At 38.8% G+C, this 19,865-nt stretch overlaps 2 protein-coding genes across 4 annotated transcripts; both read left to right on the top strand.

The window, feature by feature from the left end:
• Positions 1-898: 898 nt before the first annotated feature.
• Positions 899-1,864, top strand: LOC127669358 (olfactory receptor 10C1-like). Of its 2 annotated transcripts, XM_052163168.1 has the most exons (2): positions 899-1,230; positions 1,663-1,864. In XM_052163168.1, exons 1-2 carry the CDS (start codon positions 899-901, stop codon positions 1,862-1,864), a joined length of 534 nt encoding a protein of 177 aa, XP_052019128.1. The 2 variants fall into 2 exon arrangements, with proteins under 2 accessions (XP_052019128.1, XP_052019127.1); XM_052163167.1 differs by having other exon boundaries at positions 899-1,864.
• An 11,270-nt stretch (positions 1,865-13,134) lies between these two features.
• On the top strand, positions 13,135-14,127 carry LOC127669355 (olfactory receptor 10C1-like). Of its 2 annotated transcripts, XM_052163163.1 has the most exons (2): positions 13,162-13,501; positions 13,922-14,127. In XM_052163163.1, exons 1-2 carry the CDS (start codon positions 13,162-13,164, stop codon positions 14,125-14,127), a joined length of 546 nt encoding a protein of 181 aa, XP_052019123.1. The 2 variants fall into 2 exon arrangements, with proteins under 2 accessions (XP_052019122.1, XP_052019123.1); XM_052163162.1 differs by having other exon boundaries at positions 13,135-14,127.
• The last annotated feature ends 5,738 nt before the right edge of the window (positions 14,128-19,865 follow it).

Raw genomic sequence — 19,865 nt, 5'->3', positions numbered from 1 at the left:
TCTTCTATTTTTTTCCTTTACTTAACTCAGTGGTCTGATTCATAGAATATCATTAACAATATTAAGAAAACAGAAATTTAATGTGTAAACAGTGATTCCCTCACTAAGAAAACACTCTATAAAGAGACTGGAACTGTTAAGTTACAAAAATCAGCTTCCATGTTGAGGTTTGTTACATGAAGAGCTACAAATGTGTTTGGTAGACCCTACTTCTCTCTCTTATCTCAGCTAGTGTATCATAAGAAGCATCTCTGATGACCTCATTAATGCCCAGACATCAGGATGTGACTTGCCCTTAATTCTATGCATTATAGTAACCATGTATTTATTGAATTGTCATTTGATTTTACTTACCGTTCAAAAATAAGAGTCTTACTTGAGGAAATGATACCTTTACTTCCTGAATCTGAATACTAGCAAGAGCAATCACAGATTATCTGGGGCCAATACACACAGAAAATGGTTGAAGACACTGTATCTATGGGAGCAGGAAAGCACAGAGAACAGCTCTTCTCAGTAACACTGATAATTAATGAGAATGGGTAAAAAATAGAGCTACAATTAATGTTGCTATTCTTATTTGATTGATAGCTTACTCCAAATGTGTAGCTGAACTCAGACTCATGGTAAGCCTTCTGCCTTGGCTTCACTAGTGCTGGGACTACAGTGTACATCATTCTCTGTTAATTTTGTACACATCAGAAAATCACCTGATATAAACAAAGTATGAGCAATGAAAACCTGAGAGGATGAATCATTGAGGTACTAAGCTTTGATTTTTTGACTGCCTAGAAAGATTCTGTCTCTGCTGTAACCGAAGCTCTTAAAATCTTAAAAGGTTTAATTTCCCTCATAGGCAAGAATGGTTCTAATGACTTTCTGCTCTGTCTTACAGGAGATGAGTGTCAACTGCTCTCTGTGGCAAGAGAACAGCTTGTCTGTCAAACGCTTTGCATTTGCCAAGTTCTCTGAGGTTCCTGGAGAATGTTTCCTCCTGTTCACCCTCATCCTCCTCATGTTCTCAGTATCGCTGACAGGAAATGCACTCATAGCCCTTGCCATCTGTACCAGTCCAGCCCTACACACCCCCATGTACTTCTTTCTGGCCAACTTGTCTCTCCTGGAAATTGGCTACACTTGCTCTGTCATACCCAAGATGCTGCAGAGCCTTGTGAGTGAGGCCCGAGAAATTTCTCGGGAGGGATGTGCCACACAGATGTTTTTCTTCACATTCTTTGGTATAACTGAGTGCTGCCTATTGGCAGCCATGGCCTTTGACCGCTGCATGGCCATATGTGCCCCACTACACTATGCAACCCAAATGAGTCCTGGTGTATGTGCCCATTTGGCAATAGTTTCATGGGGAATGGGATGTATTGTAGGGTTGGGACAGACCAATTTTATTTTCTCCTTGAACTTCTGTGGACCCTGTGAGATAGATCACTTCTTCTGTGACCTTCCACCTGTCCTAGCGCTTGCCTGTGGAGATACATCCCAAAATGAAGCTGCAATCTTTGTGGCAGCAGTCCTTTGCATATCTAGCCCATTTTTGCTGATCATTTATTCCTATGTCAGAATTCTGGTTGCAGTGCTGGTGATGCCTTCCCCTGAGGGGCGCCATAAAGCTCTCTCTACCTGTTCTTCCCACCTACTTGTAGTCACACTCTTCTATGGATCAGGATCTATTACTTACTTGAGGCCCAAGTCTAGCTACTTACCAGTACTGGATAAACTCTTGGCCCTCTTCTACACAGCAGTGACATCCATGCTGAACCCTATCATCTATAGCTTAAGGAACAAGGAAATAAAGGCAGCCTTGAAAAGAGCTCTGGGCCTGAAGATAGCTCTGGCAATAAATAGGTAACAAAACCTTGCAAAGCTGCAGCTAATAAGAACATGCAACGAGCCAGATTAAACAAGTAAAAACTGGTACATTCTTCTATCTTCCTTATGTCAAGTCTCTTTGTAATTTTGAAGGTATCTCTCAACTAAGCTCTATCTTCTAATGCTAATTATGAAATGAAATCAAATACTAAGGAATTCAAGTAAAGAATACAATACTGTAGAGTGATTTTCCATTATGTTTAAGTCTAGGATATCAATCTAAACAGCCAAGTTATTTTTCAGAGGTCATGCAAACTCAAGGCCTGGTGTCCCTATGATTATGGACCTTTATTAAGACATATCGCATATCACTCTTTATTCCATAGTAACTGTATAAAGGGTCTTATTTTAGTAATATTTGTATTTTTATTAAATAATGCCACATACCCAACTCTCTGAATTCTTTTGTGATATATATATATATATATATATATATATATATATATATATATATATATATATATAAAATATACAAATACTACAATACCCTGAACTACTCAGATTTGACATGATGTGCTTTAAAATATTAAATATAGCATAAGAAATATTTTCAAGAGTTTCTATGGCAGTTTTTCAGACTTTTAATCTTTCTTCTTCTTATTATTTTACATATTCACTTTACATCCCACTCATTGACCCCCTCCCACAATTCTTCCCTCAATCCCACCTCCCTTCTTCTCTGAGTTGGTTAGGTCCTCCCAGGGAATCCCCAGCCCTGGCACTTCAAGTCTCTGTGAGGCTAGGCAAATCTCCCACTGAGGTCAGAAAAGGCAGCAGAGCTATAAAAATACATCCCACCTTCAGGCAACAGCTTTTGGGATAGTCCCTGCTCCTGTTGTTCAGGATCCACATGAATACCAAGCAACACATCAGTTCCTTATGTGCAGGGAGGCCTAGGTCCAGCCCATCAATGTTCGTTGGTTGATGGTTCAGTCTCTGAGAGTATCAAGGGTCCAGGTTAGATGACACTGTTGGTCTTCCTGTGGAGTTCCTATGCCTTTGCATGCTGCAATCCTTGTTCCTGTTTTTCCATAAGAGTCTCCAAGCTCCATCCACTGTTTGTCTGTGGGTGTCTGTATGTGTCTGAGTCAAGTGCTGGATAGAACCTCTCAGAAGACAGCCATGCTAGACTTCTGTCTGCAAGCATAGCAGAGTATCATGAATAGTGTCAGGGATTGGTGTTTGCCAATGTGATGAGTCTCCAATTGGTCTAGTTATTGGTTGGCCATTCACTCAGTCTCTGCTATATCCCCCATGCTAGCATTTCTTGAAGACAGGATAAATTTTGGTCACAATTAATATGGGTATGTTGCTGTCCCTATGGCTCCACTGGGGTTTCTGCCTGGCTACAGGAGGTGTCCCATATCTTCAATATGGTGAATCATAGTTCAGGACATCCCCCTCAATTCTGGGAGTACCTTCCTTATCCCAGGTCTTATCTATTCCTGGAGAGACCTCCTACCTTTCCACTCCTGTCAGTTGCAGATTTCCATTCATTCTCCCAGATATCTGGTCATCCCTCCTCTCTCTCCCTACACCTGATTCCCCAATTCACCACTGTATCCCTCTCTCACCGAGTTTTTTCCTCAATCTTCCTCTTATGACCTTTTTATTCCCCCTTCTAAGTGAGTGTCAAGCATCCTTTCCTGTGCCTTTCTTCTTGTTTACCTTCTGTACCTGGCTTTGTTGCTTGTGTTCTTTCATGGACCTTTAGCCATCTGGATGCCTTGGGTCCTGGATGTTCCTGTTGTAGTAGGTACTAGGAGGGGGGGGGATTAACCTCGATGGTCCTGGTATAGCATGCCTCTGATGGGTATCCTTGGACTTTATCATTCCAGATCTACAGGTCTGTATGATTCAGTATCTGTAGGTTTGTATGGTTCAGGAGCTGCAGATCTGATGAAATTATGCAGAGAATTGGCAAGAGAAAGGAGGTCTACCTGGGTTATCTGTCTGCTGAAGGCAGCTTGGCAAGCTCAGAGGACTCAACAAGCAGGGAAGATGGGTGGGGAAAGGAAGCTAACTTCTATTCTTCAGTGAGTCTGATGAAGGTAGTGGGGGAGGTGGCAAAGAATGGAGGTCCTCCTGGGATAGTGAGAGACGCCAATTCAATGTTTTTAGACCCCTAAGCAACTAGCCCATCACAGAGTAACTTGTTTTACTGCTTTCAGCTTGGGAAAGATAGCCGACCCTGTGACAGGCCCAATGTTTAACTATACAATGCCCCAAGGATATTTGCTCCAGATAATCTCTAACCTTCCTTAAGGCATAAACTATTGCCTGACTTCCTCATTCTGTAGTTTCCCCAGTTCCTTGTATGATTTGTCCTCCACCCCTTGCCTTGGGATTTTTGTCCTCCACCCCTTGCCTTGTGATTTTTCTGCTTTAAATACCTCTGACTTCAGTTGCATGGGGTCTCACAGTCCTCTACCTCTGCGCGTGTATGACTGTGGACCCCAGAGCCTCTGGAATAAAAATCCTCTTGCTTATTGCATGGAGACCATTTCTCGTGAGTGATATGGGTGAGGCATGGGGTGCTGGGGCACCCTCGGGTTTTTTGTTTTTTTTTTTTTCTGGTCTTACAATAGAAGCTGCTCAGGACAGCTCAGCTCGATATGGAGGACTCATATAGCCTCTATTAGTTTTGAAAATAGTGTTTAAAATATTAATATTCAAGAACCCATGGGGCAACTCAGGCCAGGGAAACAGGTAGGTTAGATGCAGATTATTGTCAGGGATGTAGAAGTCAACCTTGTAAAGAAAAAATGGATTGGAGAGAGGAGCACCACAGGCTCCTACAATTCCTCAGAGGCCTGATCTGATGTACAGAGCATTAGATCTAATATGGCCCCTGCAATACCAGTGAGAAAGTAGAAAGGAACCAAGGCCTGAGTAGTGGCTGTTCCTCTTGTCTTCATGAAAGTCTTAACAGGTGATGATGTTCCTCCAACTCCCCTTTATTACTCTGATTTTTCTGGGTGACCTCATCAGGCAGGGATTTCATTGGGGGACACCTAACTTGAAAAGATCATGTAGACCTCCAATCTTCCCTTTCCCAACTCATTCCACCCAGCCTCCAACATCATCAGGAATTCTCTGGGATCCTGTAGGTTACTCCTGCCTGGGAAGAAGATACTTTAATTGTGGATCTTCAAGGCTCCCTCCTTTCCACGAAATCCAATTCCCCAGTCTCACTCCTATCTCTGTAGCAGATCACCTCCATTCTGACCCCATCTCCAGCGCACCATACAGATGATCTTCTTAACCTTCCTCCATACTCACTCTCTTATCCCAGACCCAACTTCATCTGGATTTTTCTGGAAAATATGCCAACCTATACTGGCTGTGAAGCAAATAGGCCAGTGAAGCAGGTAGGTGAGGTTCAGATGTTCACACTCCCTCCTCTTCTCCGTAGCCAATCACCTATCTCATTCCCAGCTCTGTAGCAGACTACCTGTTTTGGCCTCTGTTGTACAGAGCCATAATGGGGTATCATGCCACATGGTAGGAACTTGACATTGGCAAGGACAAGGGCTTCGGACAGGAATCTTACATTAGGGCATAATAGGGAAGTAGGTTACAGCAGGAATTTTTATCCTAGGGTAGAATGCTCAGAGTGAACTTGACATTGGTCATGGTGAACTTCTTCTCCCAGTCTTTGTTGAGCAGGGATTTCTGTGCTATTCAGGGTGAAGTGCTCAGAGTGAAGGTGAAGCTCATTGTTCCTCCAGGTCTATGAATTCCTGAATTAAGCATGCGACCCACCCAGCTGCCTGAGCAGTGGAGCCAAGAACTTCCCTGAAACTCAGCCCAGAGTCTGGAGGGAGGCTTTTTTCCCAAGCTATATATTGACTGACATTTATTAAAGTTTCGGAATCAATTGGTAAACTATCATCCTGGCCCTCATTCTTTTTGCCCCTTCCCCATCCATCCCTCAGCTTCTCTTCCAGGAACCAGTTCACAGTAGCTGCAGGCAGCAACATAATGCAACATCCTGTCATACTCTGTCCCTTTTCCTAGGGGACTGAGTTTATCCTAGGGGAATAGCATGCTTCTTTCCTTCTTGTGGGCCCTCCCCCCACCCACCCAGCCCATCCCCATTCCTAAGAGTCAGCTCCAAAAAGCAAGAAACATATTTTACCTGGAACATGTAGTAGCCACATATATCAGGATCACAGAAGAATTTCAATGCTTTCAGCAAAATTTCAGAACACAAAAATAACATCAAAAAAAAAAAAACAATAGCCTATTTATATACTAATGAAAAATAGAGTGAAAGAGAAGCCAGGAAAACAATCCCACACACAATCACCCCTAAAAAAATGTGGAAATAAACCTAATCAACAAAATAAAAATCCTGTACAATAAAAACATTTAAGGCTCTAAAGTAAGAAATTAAATTAAATTAAAGAAGACAGTAGAAGGTGGAAGGCTTTCAATGCTCGTGGAATCAAAGAACCAATATTGTGAAAATAGCCACCTTACAAAAGCAATCTATAAATCCAATGCAACTATAATCAAAATCCCAATGTCATTGCTCATAGACAGAAAAAAATCCAAAAGTTTTTATAGAGATACAAAAGACTGAGTTTAGCCAAAGCAATCCCTTTAAAAAACCAAAATATTATCGTAACCCATTTCATATTACACTACAGAGCTATAGTAATAAAAGCAACATGATACTGGCACAAAACCAGACAGATAAAAATGGAATAGAACTGAAGACTCAGCTATAAGCCCATGGTTATAGCCACTTGATTAATTTACAAAGATGCAAAGTATATGTGCACTGAAAAGACAGCATCTTTAACAAATGGTATTGGAGAAACTGAACTTTATACTGCAAAAAAAAAGTGGAATTCAATCCTTATCTTTTATGCTGCACAAAACATAGTTTCAGAAGGGCAAAGACCTCAACCAGATACCCTGATACTACTAGAAGAGAAAGTAGGGCATATGGTACAGATGAAGACTTCCTGAATAAGACTCTGTAGGGCCATTGCTGATGGTAACATCCTGTTCTCCAGTTGGTTCTTGATCTGTCAGTAAAGAAAGCCAGGAGACAAATGCTAAGGACAATTGCTGGGCAGAAGGTGGTCCCTGGAGTAAAATGAAGATGCAAGGAAAGAGAGACAGAGTTTCACCAGGCTTCTGATGAGGAAGGGTTAAGGAGTCATGTGAGATGTCAAAATGGAATGATCACATAGGCTGCTCCTATAGATGGTGGTCAGGGGCCAAATGGTACTGGCCACTAAATTTTAGGGCAGGTGGGAGGTGTAGAGCTAAGAGTAATAACAAGGACATGTTTTTCCAGGTGGGAGATAGTAGTGTCCAGCAATTATACCAAAAAGGTAAGTTGAAAATGAATTTCTGTGTGTGTCTTTTATCCATGGATTCAAGGGAAGCTGAGTGGACTCCATTAACAAATACACATTGACAAGGTTGCACAGGAATCTTTAAATTAAATTATAGGGTCCATGCAATTCCCATCAAAATCTCCACAGACTTTTTGTTCTTTTTTGATTTTTGGAGATAAGAGTTTCTCTGTGTAGTCTTGGCTGTCCTGGAACTCGATCTGTAGATTAGGCCTGCCTTTACCTCACAGAAGTCCACCTCCTTCTGTCTGCCCATTGCTGGAATTAAAGGTGTCCATTACCATGTTCATCATAATATAATTAGTATAACATCTTACATAGGTGAGGCTGGCCTTGAACTCCTGATTTAATGTTTTATCTTTGGCTCTCCAAATTCTAAGATTAAAGGTGTGCACAACCACCTCTGAGTTGGCTTATGATCTTGCTTTTAAGTTAATGAAATTGGGTGGTGGGGCAGGGATAAAGACAGAGAGACAGAGAGACAGAGAGACAGAGACAGAGAGACAGAGACAGAGAGACAGACAGACAGAGAGAGAGGGGGGTGGGGAGAGGGAGAGGGAGAGGGATAGACAGAGAGACAGAGACAGAGAGACAGAGAGAGAGAATACGAATTATTTGCAACTAAATATGGGTGCTTAGAGTCCAGAAGCAACAGATTTCCTAGAGGTGAATATGGGTACTAGAGAAGAATGCACACCTTCTGCAGCTTGCCCTCCTGAGCCTTTTCTCAAGCTCCCTAGCTTATGATTTTGTATGAATAGATTTGTAGGATTGTTCACCATAAATAAGGTTTTACAAAACAAAAAACTCCAGTAGTATAGGAAATGAGACAGACAATCAATCAACAAATTTAACTAATTGTACTTTTCATCCTATTGGCCAGAATTAGTTATGGATGCACCTCGATACAAGAGACGCCAAAATATGTTCTCAAACTAAATGGAGTTATTACACTTTATGTGTTAGTTCTTATTCTGTCATTGTAAGAAGCAAGGATCTATGAAGGAGAAAAAAATAACTTTATTGTTTAACCTCCCCTGTAAAACTAATGGAAATCCCCTTGGCTACATATCTCATTCTCAGAATAATAACTGCTAATATCTAAGTTAAAATTAATTTAAAGCAATTATGTTTTATTTCAGAAAACTATATACAAAAATATATAAACTCTCTCTAATGCTGAGATAGCATGTATGTGGGCTGTTGTAGATGGTACTGTGCTTAGTCACTGCAGAGCCTGATGACAAAGAGCATATCCCACTCAAGAGACTCAATTATTCTCCCTATCATTCCTATTTTACATAATGAAAACCTTAGATATTCAGCTATTGGTCTTTCTTTGTAATAAGCATTCAGTGCCTTACTCATATCTTCTACATTAACACAACTTTTATCTCTTTTTTTATTGGACCTACTTTTGATAAAAATAATTAGAGACATAGTCAATATCACATATGACTAGGAAGGTGTCAAATTTATTAACCTAAATAATTTATAATAAGCAGAACAAATATTAGTTTCATCAAAAGAATATGGCATGAAGGCTAATTATTTAGTTTTCTTGACTATTTTAGATAACGCTTGGAAAATTGAAAACTTTAATAATTTATATTAATATTTTCCAATGGCCAAATAATAAATTATAATACCACATTTCATTTCATAACACAGGATGAGCAGAGCATACAGGAGCACTTATTATTAAATGACATCATTCATTACATTTATTTCTGATTTGTTCACCAATTAGATTTACTTCTTTTCCATCCAATTTAGCATTTGTCTGCAAACTCCAACAGGGATGTCCAGTTTGACTCTCAAGAGGAGATTCAGGCTGCCTTCTGACACTCTTCAGTAAGAAAAAACTGCAAAGTCTCCTGGGGAGAGTGAGAGAATCAGATCTCTGAACACAGCGGATAGCAGTAAAATATATTTATAAACATTGTTTTCAAGAATGTGGAAATCTCAAATATATCATTGTATGAATACTATAACTTGTATATGTCTATCTCTATCTATCTATCTATCTATCTATCTATCTATCTATCTATCTATCTATCTTCTATCTATCCTCTATCTGTCATCTATCAACTATCATCATCATCTATTTACCTACCTATCACATATCTATTTATTTACTTTCCTGTATCTATCATCTTTCATCTCCTGTGAGTGTGTGTGTGTGTGTGTGTGTGTGTGTGTATGATGCTGAATTATTGCCTCAAAGGACATAGTGTTCTCTCCTGGGATACACAAACCTCCTGACCTCAGATGTGATTCTTTACTATAACAAAGGTTTTTTTTAATGCACAGACTTAAAAATGATAATGAGAATGTGGTAAGGAGAGGGCACAGAGAAAGCCCGAAGTTGGCTAACCAGAAGCAAAAGGAGTAATTCTTCTCACATCTTGTGCTGAGATTGAAGGTATGTGCCACAGCTAGGTTGTCAATACTGGACTTAGAGAAAGTGAACTAAAGTGTAAAAATGAACAATTGATACTCAAAACACTTTTGAATTCTTGCTGTTATTTTATTTAACATCTCCATCTCAGAGGAATGTAATGGTCAACTCAGAATCATAGCTTCTTTGCCAGAAAAGAGCCTAAGTCCATGGGAAATCAGCACATCACAATGCTGACATGTGGAAACCCTCATTACACAGTGCACCTCAATCTACTTAAGTAATCCAACAATTTCTATTGTGTTGAGATAACATGTTATTTACTTGGTGACAAATGGTTCTGTGATGAGTAATTGAGGGAAAACTGGAAAGGTAGAGGTGAGCCTCCTGATAATCTTTTCCTAACAATCTACACAAACCATGTATACTATTATAGAATTTTAGAAATAGTGACTACATGGTGGTGATGATGAGTATTTCCTGAGAATTTTTGCACACAAACACTGCTGTGTTTCAGAAACAGAATTAACAGTGTATCATACTTTCCTTAGCTCACTGAAGAAAAAAATTTGGGGAGAGAGAGAGAGAGAGAGAGAGAGAGAGAGAAGGAATCAAGTCCACCAACGAATATTTCTAATTTTTTAAAGACTACCAGAGTTTATGGGATCTTTATAACACTGAAGATCTATATATTAAACAAAACTCATAAATGATAAAGAAAATTGCCAGGAGCCAAACTGATCTTACTTTATGTTTAGAGTCCATTTTAAAGATAGGCTTAGGTTTTGACTTCTCCTCAGCTACAGACGTTGGAGAGATTGGGTGGTCAATGGTCACTGTGCCCTCCCTGAAGAAGAAAACATCTTACAGCTGCCAGAGATTCCCCTTGGCAGAATGCCTGGGTTACATGGAAAATCCCACTTGCCTTACTTCTTCCCTGCTTGTATAAGTTGCCTGAGAAAATACAGTTTTGGGGGTCCTTGAACAAGTTGGTCTTGGCCTTCTTCTTCGCGTCTCCTGTCTCTATTTCTCTGCCCTCTCTTCTAGGGTCCCCTGTCGAAACCCCCCGCAGGCCGGGGCAGAAAATATTATGTTACAACTGTATGTGAATGGCTTCATTCTGTTACTAGATTGGTCACTCCAGAGGATAGTCACATAATGTTCCTAACTGTCTGCACAAGATGCTTCTCAGGGCAAGCACTTTTGCACTTTAATGAACATATTACTATTTTTCACATTGGGCTTCAAAGTATTTACAGTTTTAAGCTGAAACAGCTCAAATTGACTAATCTAAAATTTTACTTGAAGATTACTTTAAAATTAGAGACAGAGGCTTATCTGTTGCAGCCTATTCTGATACTTCCATCTTTCTGAAGAGCCTTGAGATCTGTATGTGGACTTGTGTGTATGTATATACAGTACATGAGACTGCATTCTCCTTTCATTGGTCATTATGAAAATAGAACTTTCTAGCATGAATTTCAAACAGATTTCTACTACATTAATCTCTGCATCCTGAGGATGACCTCATCAGCTGATGGAGACCTAAAAGCAATTGAAAATGTAGTCAAATTTTGGCACTTTCAATATAATTTCAAATAACAAGGACAGAAATTTTTACTGATTTGTAATTTTTGACTCCATTTTGTGTGATTTAGTATTTCTAATATCTCAACAGAATAGCATTTGTATTAGATAATAGTTTTAAAGTATTTTGAGACCTTCTGATGCTCCAATTTTTTATTTGACTCTGAACTTTGGAAGGTATGAAATATACTTATGACAGGCTGTATTTTTCTACTTGTCCTATAAGTATTAAAAGTATAAAATGAACAAGCATGGACAGACTGTAGGTTGCCAGTATTCACTGTCATCATTCTTCCACAAGGAATGCTTCCATTTCCTCAGACTCATGGGACCTCATCACTATGCACATGTTTGCATTGGGCTGCTGCAGTCTAAGTTACCAGTTAAGCCCTAGTCAGACATACCTGTGGGTACATTTCTCTCTTGGCTTCTAAATCTATGTCACTGAGGAAACTGTGGTTCCTTGAAGATGTGAAAATATACAACAGGTATAAATATACCTGAAAATTTAAGTGACAAATGAGAGTCTATAAACTCCAAAAAAAAATATTACTTAGGAGTCAGGACCCAATAAGAAAATATTGAGTTAAAAAAATGGTAAGTACAAAGTAAGACCCTGTCTCAAGAAAGAAAGAGAAAGAGGAGGAAGGAGGGCAGGGGATGGGAGGGGAGGGGATTAGAGAGAGGAAGGAAGGAGAGAGGAGGAGAGAGGGGAGGAGGAGAGGAGAGGAGAAGAGAAGAGAGGAGAGGAGAGGAGAGAAGGGGAGGGTAGGAAAGGGAAGGGGAGGGGAGAGAAGGGGAGGGTAGGAAAGGGAAGGGAAGGGGAGAGGAGGGAAGGGAAGAGAAGGGAAGGGAAGGGAAGGGAAGGGAAGGGAAGGGAAGAGGAGAGGAGAGGAGAGGAGAGGAGAGGAGAGGAGAGGAGAGGAGAGGAGAGGAGAGGAGAGGAGAGGAGAGGAGAGGAGAGGAGAGGAGAGGAGAGGAGAGGAGAAGAGAAGAGAAGAGAAGAGAAGAGAAGAGAAGAGAAGAGAAGAGAGAAGAGAGAACATGGTTAAAGAGAGCAAGTGATAACAGAAATAAAGAAACAAAAATAAATTTGAAAGGACCTTTTCATATTAGCATTGACAATTGACTAAAGGGAAACTAAATGGACAACTGACCACCCATTTACCTTTTTTTTTTTTTTGTTAGCACAATATCACTCTGCAATCTAGGCTATCATTTAACTCACAATGACTTTCTGCCTCAGCCAAACAACTCTTGAGAGTAAAGGATATACCACCTTTCCCTGCTAATATTTTGTCATGTAATAGTTGACAACTAACTATAAATTGTAAAAAAAAAAAAATCAACTAATAGTATGAATAGGGAAAAGATTTGATTTTAAAAAAAACTTTGAGGGTAAGTGTTGATTTCTGAATTTTAAAAAATTAATTTCTCAGTTAACAAATTTCTAATTTGCAAGAGGCTCTAGAATTAATAAAATTATATGCTATATAAATGGTTCAGTGATTAGTGTACTTGTTCAGGTGCAAGGAGTAAAGTTTGGACCCACAATACCCGTGAAAGACTGGGCAATCTAACATTTAGATATAATTCCAACACTAAGAGTATGAAAGGCAAAACTTTCATACTTCTGTGGGTTCTGTGAACCCACAGAACTTCTTCATAGTTCTGTGAACTTCTGTGGACCCTGTTTCAACAATTAAGGTGTAGACTAACAAAGAAAAATACTTGAAATTGGTATCTTTGGTATCTGAACATTACAGGCACATGACATGTACGCCCATATATCTATTACACACACACACACACACACAAGAGGGAGGGAGACTGGGGGAGAGAGAGAGAGAGGCTGAATAAATTCTCTCATCTACAAGAATGCTTGTAATGGTTTGCTGTCCTTTCTTTCAGGAGATGAGTATCAACTGCTCTCTGTGGCAAGAGAACAGTTTGTCTGTCAAACGCTTTGTATTTGCCAAGTTCTCTGAGGTCCCTGGAGAATGCTTCCTTCTGTTCACCCTCATCCTCCTCATGTTCTTAGTATCACTGACAGGAAATACACTCATAGCCCTTGCCATCTGTACCAGTTCAGCCCTGCACACCCCCATGTACTTCTTTCTGGCCAACTTGTCTCTCCTGGAAATTGGCTACACTTGCTCTGTCATACCCAAGATGCTGCAGAGCCTTGTGAGTGAGGCCCGAGAGATCTCTCGGGAAGGATGTGCCACACAGATGTTTTTCTTCATATTCTTTGGTATAACTGAGTGCTGCCTATTGGCAGCTATGGCCTTTGACCGTTACATGGCCATATGTGCCCCACTACACTATGCAACTCGAATGAATCGTGGTGTATGTGCCCATTTGGCAATAGTTTCGTGGGGAATGGGATGTATTGTAGGGTTGGGACAGACCAATTTTATTTTCTCCTTGAACTTCTGTGGACCCTGCGAGATAGACCACTTCTTCTGTGACCTTCCACCTCTCCTGGCACTTGCTTGTGGAGATACATCCCAAAATGAAGCTGCAATCTTTGTGGCAGCAGTCCTCTGCATATTTAGTCCATTTTTGCTGATCATATCTTCCTATGTCAGAATTCTGGTTGCAGTGCTGCTGATGCCTTCACCTGAGGGGCGCCATAAAGCTCTCTCCACCTGTTCCTCCCACCTACTTGTAGTCACACTCTTCTATGGCTCAACATCTGCTACCTATTTGAGGCCCAAATCTAGCCACTCACCAGAAATTGATAAACTCTTGGCCCTCTTCTACACAGCAGTGACATCCATGCTGAACCCCATCATCTATAGCTTAAGGAACAAGGAAGTTAAGGGAGCACTGAGAAGAACTCTGGGACTGAAGAAAGTTCTGACAATAAGTAAGTAACTGAGGATCCTGAAACCTCATTGGAAATGGTGCACAGTCTGTCAAAGTAAGCAAGCAAGTGCTCTTCCTGGCTGTATTATAAGAATCTTTAATAACCATCACTTTGATTTTAGAGTATTCTCTTTACGTAACACTATTTTAAATTGTAAATAATGGAAAAGTATACTTGCTACTAAATAACTTTAGTAAGTTAGTCCATTACTTAAATATATTTGTCTGGTAAGTGTTTAAAGTATGTGCTACTATCTCAAGAACCTTGAAAATTCTCTGTACACGCTCTCAGTCATTGTCTATATGTCCCTGATATACCTGTTACCCCTGAACTCTACAAAAGTTCTCAAAACATGGTACTTAATGCAATAATAGCTTTGTGAAGCAGGGTATTTCCTCTCATAAAAGTCTTTAGATACTTCAGACCTAATTATATAAACATGTAATATAGAATTAAATAGTTCTTTTGTGTGTTCTGTTTACAGAACATGGAAACATTCCAACAATGCAAACTGTCAACTTTGAACCTATATGCTACAAACCATTAAAGAAAAACTATGAGAAATAATTGTCAGCATTTTAAGATGTAAATTAATTTAAAGCAATTAATAGTTGTATTACAGGAGAAGAAATAAAGTATACAAAATTTAATTGGTATATTTTCAAGATTTTCTAAAATGTATGCATGTGCAGATGAATCGACATACATTTGGAGATAGTCTGACAAATTTCTTCTAAGTGATCTCAGCTTGATATGCTACAATTCCATATTCCTCAGCGCATATAAACCCAATGCATTGGACTAGAACAGCTAAGTAGTTCTCAGGGCAGTGAATTGTTAGCCTCTGCTCTGTGTATCCTTAGGTCAGTCCACACTCCAGGGGTTGGGTACCAGGTTTTTGAAACAGAAGTAGTTTCTCCTCCCCTCTAGGAATTTAAGTGGGATTACAAGTGATGAAAGACTAATGTAAAAGTTCAGCTAGTGTCAGACAATTGGATTCTGGATGTCATTCTATAAGAAAAGAAACCAGAGTTCCTTGGAGAAGAGTCATTTCAAAGATGAAACAACAAACCATCTAAATCATGAAGCACATGCAAAATGCTGAAAAGACACAGGAGCCAACATGGAAGAGCTTTCAACGGCCAAAGTTGAAGCAATTAGAACACTAAAACAATTAATGGTAGAAGTTATAATAATACACAAAATAAAATAATTATCTTGAGTCTCTATGCATATAATGAAACAAAAATAAAATTCCAATTAAATGTGCAGAACGCTTGAAAGAAATAAAAAAAATACCATTACACTAAAACTGCAGTACTGATTTATCCAAACAGAAGGACAATATTTATATACTCCTTAGACTCATTGTTCTGTGCCTACTTACATGCAGTAAGGACCATTACAGCCAAAGTGTTAGGGAAAATTCACTGACATGGTAAAATCAGTGCCTAATGTTTTGAAGAGACACAGAATATTTCCATAGTCTATAAGTATTTCTTCTATGACTTCTACTACTTTAAAAGGAAATACAAAAGGAAAATACATTAAAATATTTTTAATTAGCCCCAGAGCTCCCAGGGACTTAATCACCAACCAAAGTGTACACATGGAGGGACCCATGGCTCCAGGTACATGTGTAGCAGAGGACAGCCTTGTCAGACATCAATGAGAGGAGAGGCCCTTGAAACTGTGAAGGCTTGTTGTCCCAGTGTAGAATGCAGAGACAGGAAAGTGGGAGTGGGTGGGTTAGTGAGCAGGGGCAGGGGATATAGGACGGGGGAAAAGAGGATAACATTTGAAATGTGAATAAAGAAAGTATCTAATTAAAAAAAAGACTCAGGAGACAAAGTTACAAAGGGCTCCAGAATAGGTAATTCATTGATATAACCTTTGATACTTAAAGATGAGAAACATTATAAATATCTTTTTGGCTTTAAAAAATATTTTTAATTACAAAACTAAAATAGTTTAAAATAATTTCATTGCTCCTTAACCATGTGGTTAAGATGCCATGCATTCCCCTAATTCTGAACTGAGATAAGCAAAGCAGGAAACACTTTTTGGTATTTGTGCCAAGTACATACAACCTCAACCTAAAAGAGAGAAATCACTAGACAATTGCAAATTCAGAGACATTCCATCAAAACAAATAATTATTTATCTTCAAAGGTATAGTCACAGAAGATAAAAATACTAATGAACAATCATAAAATAAATGAAGATATATAATAACTAAATGTCAACTGGATTTCTGGATTGGATACTGACATATAAGATGTACAATACTAAAAACATTTCTGTAAAGATTAGGCCAACATATCATGGGACTTGTAATATTGTCCTTTTTCCAATTTTCTGATTTTGATAATTAGTCATTAGATTATAGAATATAAAATTCAGGAATTGGGGTGAGATGTAAAAGATTAGTACTGCTTCATATAAGTTAAACCTGGCTTTCCTGTTCAGTTTGACTTCTGCTTTTTTATTAGTTTTATTCATTTATTTTTGTTCTTAATTTATTTATATCCCAAATGTTGTTCCCCATCCCTATTCCCCAATATAGAGAATTCTCCCACATATCCCCATCCCTTCTCCTGATTTCTTCTGTTCAAAAAGACAAAAACAATTTAGTGAAATGGCATCCTCAGGTAATTATAAGGCATGATTAGTCCCTGAATAGATGCCTAATACCCCCTATAGATGTTCATTTAGCCATGTATTTGAAAATCTACAACACTGATGGTACAGACATCAGGAAATAGCTTCAAAAATGATCTTCAAAAATGAAATATCCTCTAGCTACCAGCTTGTCAAAACTAAAGAATCCCTTCTTACCCAACATACCATTGCATGTTATAAACAAGAAAGTTAGGGTAAAATTCTTCCCAAGAGAACTCAGGTGCATATGAAAAATATAAAGCACTGTAAGAGCAAAACTGCCCTTGTAACATACATAGAGAAAAATGATCAGACAAAAACAAACCAAACAGGAAGCTGCCTGGATTCAACTGAGGAGAGCCAATGAGACAGAGCCTGAGCTTTTATAGTGTTTTCTGTATGAGTTTATCGACTTTGTGGGTTACTACCTGGAAATGGACGCCTGCAAAAATCAACAACAAGCTAACCACAAGCGACAATATTTATAAAAGCTTAACAAATACGTGGAAAGTATTATTTTTCAGCTATATTTGAGTTGTGAGTATTCAAATGTTTATTAATTTGTATATTTATTGCTTTTTGAAATAAATAGATTTTAAGTGAATCAGGTGACCAAATCACTTTTCATGTATTTGATTGCATTATTGATTAAGAAAATGTTTATTTGAACATGATTATCTCTGACTATTAAAGCAAATAAAATTATATCACCCAAAAACTGCTATTCTGTTTTTATACTTTTTGGTTTAGATGTGTGAATGTTTTACCTGTATGTATATCTGTGTACCAAATGTATACTTAGTGTCCAGGAGGCTGAAGAATGAGTGTGTCCGATACCTTGAGACTGAAATTACAAACAGTTGTAAGCTATCACATGGGAGTTGGGAATTGGTCCCAGGTTCTCTGGAAGAACAGACAGTTCTCTTAATCAGTGAGCCATTTCTTCTTCTCCAGGAAGTGCCATTTTTATAAATACAGTGCTTAGACTGATCTGTCTTCTGCATAGACCACTGTTTTCTCTATTGTGATAATTTAATTTTAAATACACACACAACTGCTTCTTTCCTATATGAAGATTTAGCTATTTTGATATTTATTTATTTATTTATTTATTTATTTATTTATTTATTTATTTATTTATTCACTTTACATCCTGCACACTGCCCCCCTCCAGTCAGTTCCCTCACCTGGCAATATCAAGTCTCTGTGATGCTAATTACATCCTCTGCTACTGAGGCCAAACAAAGCAGCCTAGACAGACTGGGGTGGGGAGGTAAGGACTTATCCAGGAAGAGACAGAGATCTGGGATATGGGAGATACACAAGAATCAATGGGGTATTCCTTAGCTTTGACTCACAGCATTGGTGATATGGATCCTGAAGAGCCACCTCCTGTAGCCAGACAGAAACCCTAATAGAACTATAGGAACACCAATTTTCAACCCAAAATTTACACCGTCCACAAGAAATGCAGGGACAGGGGATGGAGTAGAGACTGAAGGAATGGCCAACTTGTAATCAGCCCAACTTGAGACCCAACCCATGGACAAGCACCAATCCCTGACACTATTAATGACACTCTGTTAAGCTTGCAGACAGGAGTGTATCATGGCTTCCCTCTGAGAGGCTCTACTCAGCAGCTGATTCAGACAGATGCAGACACCCATAGCCAAAGCATGAATGGAGCTTGTGGACTCTTATGGAAGAACAGAAGGAAAAGGAATTGAGGACTCTAAAGGGATAAGAGCTCCACAGGAAGACCACTGAATAAACTAACCTGGACCCTTGGGGCTCTCAGAGACTGAACCACCAATCAAAGAATATACAGAGGTTGGACCTGGGCCTCCTAGCACCTATGTAGCAGATGTAAAACTTTGTCTTCATGTGGGTCCTGAATAACTAGGGTGGAGGCCATCCCCTGTGGTGGCTGCATGTAAATAATTGAAAAACTAGAGTGGTCTGAATTGACAACACCATAAAACTACAGATCCAGGCCAAGACAATGAGTGTCCAGAGAAAGTTTGGGTGTCTGACAACTCTCTACTACAGGGATCAGCAGATAACAGTGACAGAAGTACACACTTTGAAGTCCAGTCACAAAAAAATGTAGACATGGATTATACAGAATAGTTGATGGTCTGCTATGGGCTTTTGAAATTCTAGACTATCTGAGGAACAACACTTGTCATGAAACATATGTCTAGGAAGGAGAAAATGGAGAGGAAGAAGTACATAGGTGTATGCAGTTTGGAGTTTAAAAAATGATACAAGTATGATCATTGTGCTTTCTGTCAGTGTCACAATGTCAATGACCAAGGTGTCCAGAAGAGCTGAGTGCAGCTGAAGCTGACCAGAGAAGCCTGGTAAGCTGAAATATGCTGAGCTGCTAAAATTTTACTCTATCATTGTTTCTTTGAGTTATCTTTCTTGGTAATTCTGACTTTATTCCAATAAGAAGAAATTTAGGTAATATAACTAATCAAAAGAACTAACTGAATAAACTATTTCTGCAGAAGAGAAAAGCAAAATACAGATGTAAAATAATAACATGAATTAAGGTATATGTACATTGTAAAACAGAGAACACAAAATGTATATGATAGAGTCATATAAAGACACAATTGATATAAATTGCATTAAATCTGGAGATTGTTTTTGATAGAATGGCTTTTTCAGAATACTAATCCCACCAATCCATGAGCATCTTTTCATCTTAAGGTCTTTCACCAATTAGTCTTTTACCAATCTCTTTCTTCAGTATCTTAAATTTTCACTGTAGAAATATTTCCCTTTCTTAGATTTATTCCAGGACATATTTTAAGGCTATTGTGAATGGTATTTTTCTTTATTTCTTCCTCAGTATATTTGCTATCTGTATAGAGGAATGATAATAATTTTTGTGTGTTAATTTTGCATCATGCTCCTTGGATGAATATTTATCAGCTGTAGAAATTTTCTGGTGGAGTTTTTAGAATGTTCTATATCTCAAATAATAACATCTATAAATAAAAATATTTTGAACTCTTCCTGTCTTACATATATATAGCCTTGATGACCTTCATTTGTTCTGTTGATCTTGATCAGA

Source organism: Apodemus sylvaticus, chromosome 19, assembly GCF_947179515.1.
Source record: "Apodemus sylvaticus chromosome 19, mApoSyl1.1, whole genome shotgun sequence".
In the NCBI taxonomy this organism is placed as follows: Eukaryota; Metazoa; Chordata; class Mammalia; order Rodentia; family Muridae; genus Apodemus; species Apodemus sylvaticus.
The sequence above is the reverse complement of the archived record's forward strand: the minus strand, read 5'-3'. Positions and strand labels throughout refer to the sequence as shown.

What these genes read in the sequence shown, in the direction of transcription:
- LOC127669358 (XM_052163167.1), top strand. Translation starts at nt 899, where the DNA reads ATGAGTGTCAACTGCTCTCTGTGGCAAGAGAACAGCTTGTCTGTCAAA.
- LOC127669355 (XM_052163162.1), top strand. Translation starts at nt 13,135, where the DNA reads ATGGTTTGCTGTCCTTTCTTTCAGGAGATGAGTATCAACTGCTCTCTG.